Consider the following 2,906-nt stretch of genomic DNA (forward strand, 5'->3'; position numbering starts at 1 on the left):
AAACGTACATCTATAAGAATAGTTTCCTAGATTAGGACTATTGCTGTATAAGCTCCTACTAGTGCTCTTTGCTCTCTTATGTCTTACTGCCTCTCTAGCTTTAACTACCTTTGTTTAATGTACAACTAAACTAGTAGGTAATAAACATAATTATCTGTAGCACCTATAATTCCTAGAACATCTCCTCTAGGAACTTAGCCACACTACTTAGCTCTTTTGCCTGTATGCTGCCTAGCTTTTAGAACCACACATTGCTGTAACAGCTTGCTGCCACCTCTAACCTGTAGTGGAATGCGATGGACACTACATGCATTAGCAATAGTTGGCTATTTTTACCCTGCGGCCACTGTGCAAGACTAAGCGTGCCACCGCCCTAGAGATCTAGCATTCGGGGATTGATGTATGGCCATGCCCCGCGCTCTATTCTATCTATAGTACCTAGAGGTTTAAGCACTAAACCTATTAATAACCTAGAAAACTTAGTAAAGCAGTAGCTTTCTAGCTAATTAAGCGCAGACACGCTTTTAGCTAAGGCAACACCTAACCTTATAGATCTAGTAGCCTTAAACCTCCTACGCAAGTTATTAATTACAAGCTTAAAAATTCTAGCAAAGGATCTAAGCACCCTAAGGAAGATAGACAGCTAGAAAGACTGTAGTAAGTGTGTATACTGCTAAGCTTCTTTAAGGTAGAAACGCATTAACTAGAAGATTAGATTAAGAACTGTTATAAAGCTATAGTGCTTATTAACTAGGCAAAAAACCTGCATAGAGAGCACCTGCTTTATTTAAAAGGCAAACTCCTCCTCTGCAACTGCAGTTTTAATGCGCTGCTGCTTTTAAGCAAAGGGCTTAGACAAATTAGGATCCTCTAGGGTAAGCTAGCCCTATAGACGCCGCAACAGCTGTTGCCGCTTTGCAGCTACGCAGCTAGAGGCATTAGCTTCTAACTCTAGAAGTGCTAGAGCAGCTGTTGCTATTCCTTTAGTTGTAAGAAAGTTGTCTAGCCTGTAACAGATGCTCTACTTAATGTTAGAGTATCCCTAAAAATACCTATAATTAAGCACACTAGCGCTATTATTCTAGTAGCTTATATTGTCTTGCATAATAGCAAAAAGGTTATCTATTAAAAATGCTAGTAGCTGCAGGGATAAGAAATTTCTGTATGCTAGGTAGAATGCTAATAGGTAGAAGGTAAAGTTACGTAGCTATTAAAACTCCCTTAAGACTATGTTGCAATTAGCAAAAAGGCAGCGTGCAAGTTTATTATCTAGGTTAGAAGAGTGTGCATTTAGACAGTTAATGTCTACTGCTAGAGTGTATAAAATAGTATTAATGTTGTTAAGTGCATACTTCTGCTCTAATTTAGTCTAAAGCTAGCTAAGGCTATTAGTATAGAGAGCCTAATAGTTAACCTCCCTATAAATGTCTAACTCTACTTTTAGTAAACTCTTGCTAGGTGTAAACCCTAGTAGTAGCAAGATGTTAAAACCTTAAGCCTCTTTTTCTAGATAAAAATATATATATTTACTTATAATGTATTGCAAATTTAACATACCCTCTGTGGCCCCTAGGGGTTAGGCTACTAAATAAAAGAAATATGTAATAACAGCCTAAATAGCTTAAGATAGTTACGCGTGTAGGCACTAAGCGCATCCTAACTTACGTGCAACACCTAATAACATTGTGTTCTACCCCTGTGAGGCATTTTCTAGCTTTAGCAGCCACGCGTCGCCTCTAATGCCCTAATCCTCTTGCTATGTGCTGCTGTACTTTAGAATAGTCACAGCTCTAATGCTAGTTTAATAGACAATTTTCTAACCTTCTTTTGCTATCTAGCTTTTAGGCGCTTGCCCTGCTATTAGGACTTTCTACTAGCAGCAGCTGCATCTTTTTTCTACTACTGCGCAGCCTTAGAAGGGTTTGTACTTTGTCTAGTGCCAGCGCACCTAGATCTTGCGCTAACAGAGGCTAAGAATTACCTATCCTGTAAGCGCTAGCAGTCACCCTATCTCTGCTACTTTAGGTTGTGGAATACTCTCTATGTGGCTTATGTGTGCCTAATCTGCTATCGCAAACAGCTACCTTATTTCTACTATAGGCCTTGCTAAGAGCAACTAACTAACAGTTAGATAATAGGCTAGAGAAGAAAGGGCTTAAAGGACGCAATTCCTCTAGCAGCGCATTGTACTTTGCATGTTCTGCCTTTATTAGTTAAACTGTTAATAGCTGCTATTCTTTGCTATAACCTTCTAACGCTTCTGCGTATTGCTTTGCAGCCTACTTAGTAATTACTAGCTTTATTATCTTACATAAGTTATCTACTGCACTTTTCTCTCTTAGCGCTAGGTTTTGCGCTACCTCTAGGATACAGGATATTAATTTGTAAACAGCCTAAGTAATTATAGATACAGGTTTTAAGCTTATCTCCCTAGAATCCTTAGTGTTAAACTGCACTAGGCATTTGTGCTGTAAATGTAGGCTAGCTAACTTAACAATAAGAATTAGCATGTCTCTTTATGCCTAATGCTTAAACTATTTAGCATAAGCATCCCTAGCATTGTTTAGGTACTTATGTAGGTAATGCTTTATTTCTAGGCTAGTAAAATTGCTTATTTTGTCTCTAATGTACTCTAAAAGACACTTTTAGAGTTTTATAGACTGCTTCTCTGCATTATTGCTGCACTTTTTCTGCAAAGCTAGCAGAAGATCCTTATGTAGAAGAGGCTTGTTGTTGTTACACTTGCTAACTCTTACAAGATTACAGTTTAGCTATTAGTAAATATAAAATATAATAATGCTTATTACCTTCCCCTTCTGCTTTATAGTCTTAAGGAGGGAGTAGACGTCTGCAAAGCTTAGGTCTAGCGTTAAAAGCACAAATTAATACAGAATATTGTATACATT

The 2,906-nt window shown here is 37.9% G+C and overlaps 1 protein-coding gene across 1 annotated transcript; it reads right to left on the reverse strand.

Annotated features, from left to right (window-relative positions):
- Nucleotides 1–850: 850 nt before the first annotated feature.
- BDR25DRAFT_366265 (uncharacterized protein) lies at nucleotides 851–1,363 on the reverse strand (the record flags this gene model as incomplete). The annotated part of the gene is made up of 2 exons (XM_033696944.1): nucleotides 851–1,021; nucleotides 1,229–1,363. Coding segments are annotated over 2 exons (270 nt in total), but the record flags the coding sequence as incomplete, so codon positions are not given.
- Between the last annotated feature and the right edge of the window lie 1,543 nt (nucleotides 1,364–2,906).

Source organism: Lindgomyces ingoldianus (assembly GCF_010093535.1).
Source record: "Lindgomyces ingoldianus strain ATCC 200398 unplaced genomic scaffold BDR25scaffold_100, whole genome shotgun sequence".
Taxonomy (NCBI): domain Eukaryota; kingdom Fungi; phylum Ascomycota; class Dothideomycetes; order Pleosporales; family Lindgomycetaceae; genus Lindgomyces; species Lindgomyces ingoldianus.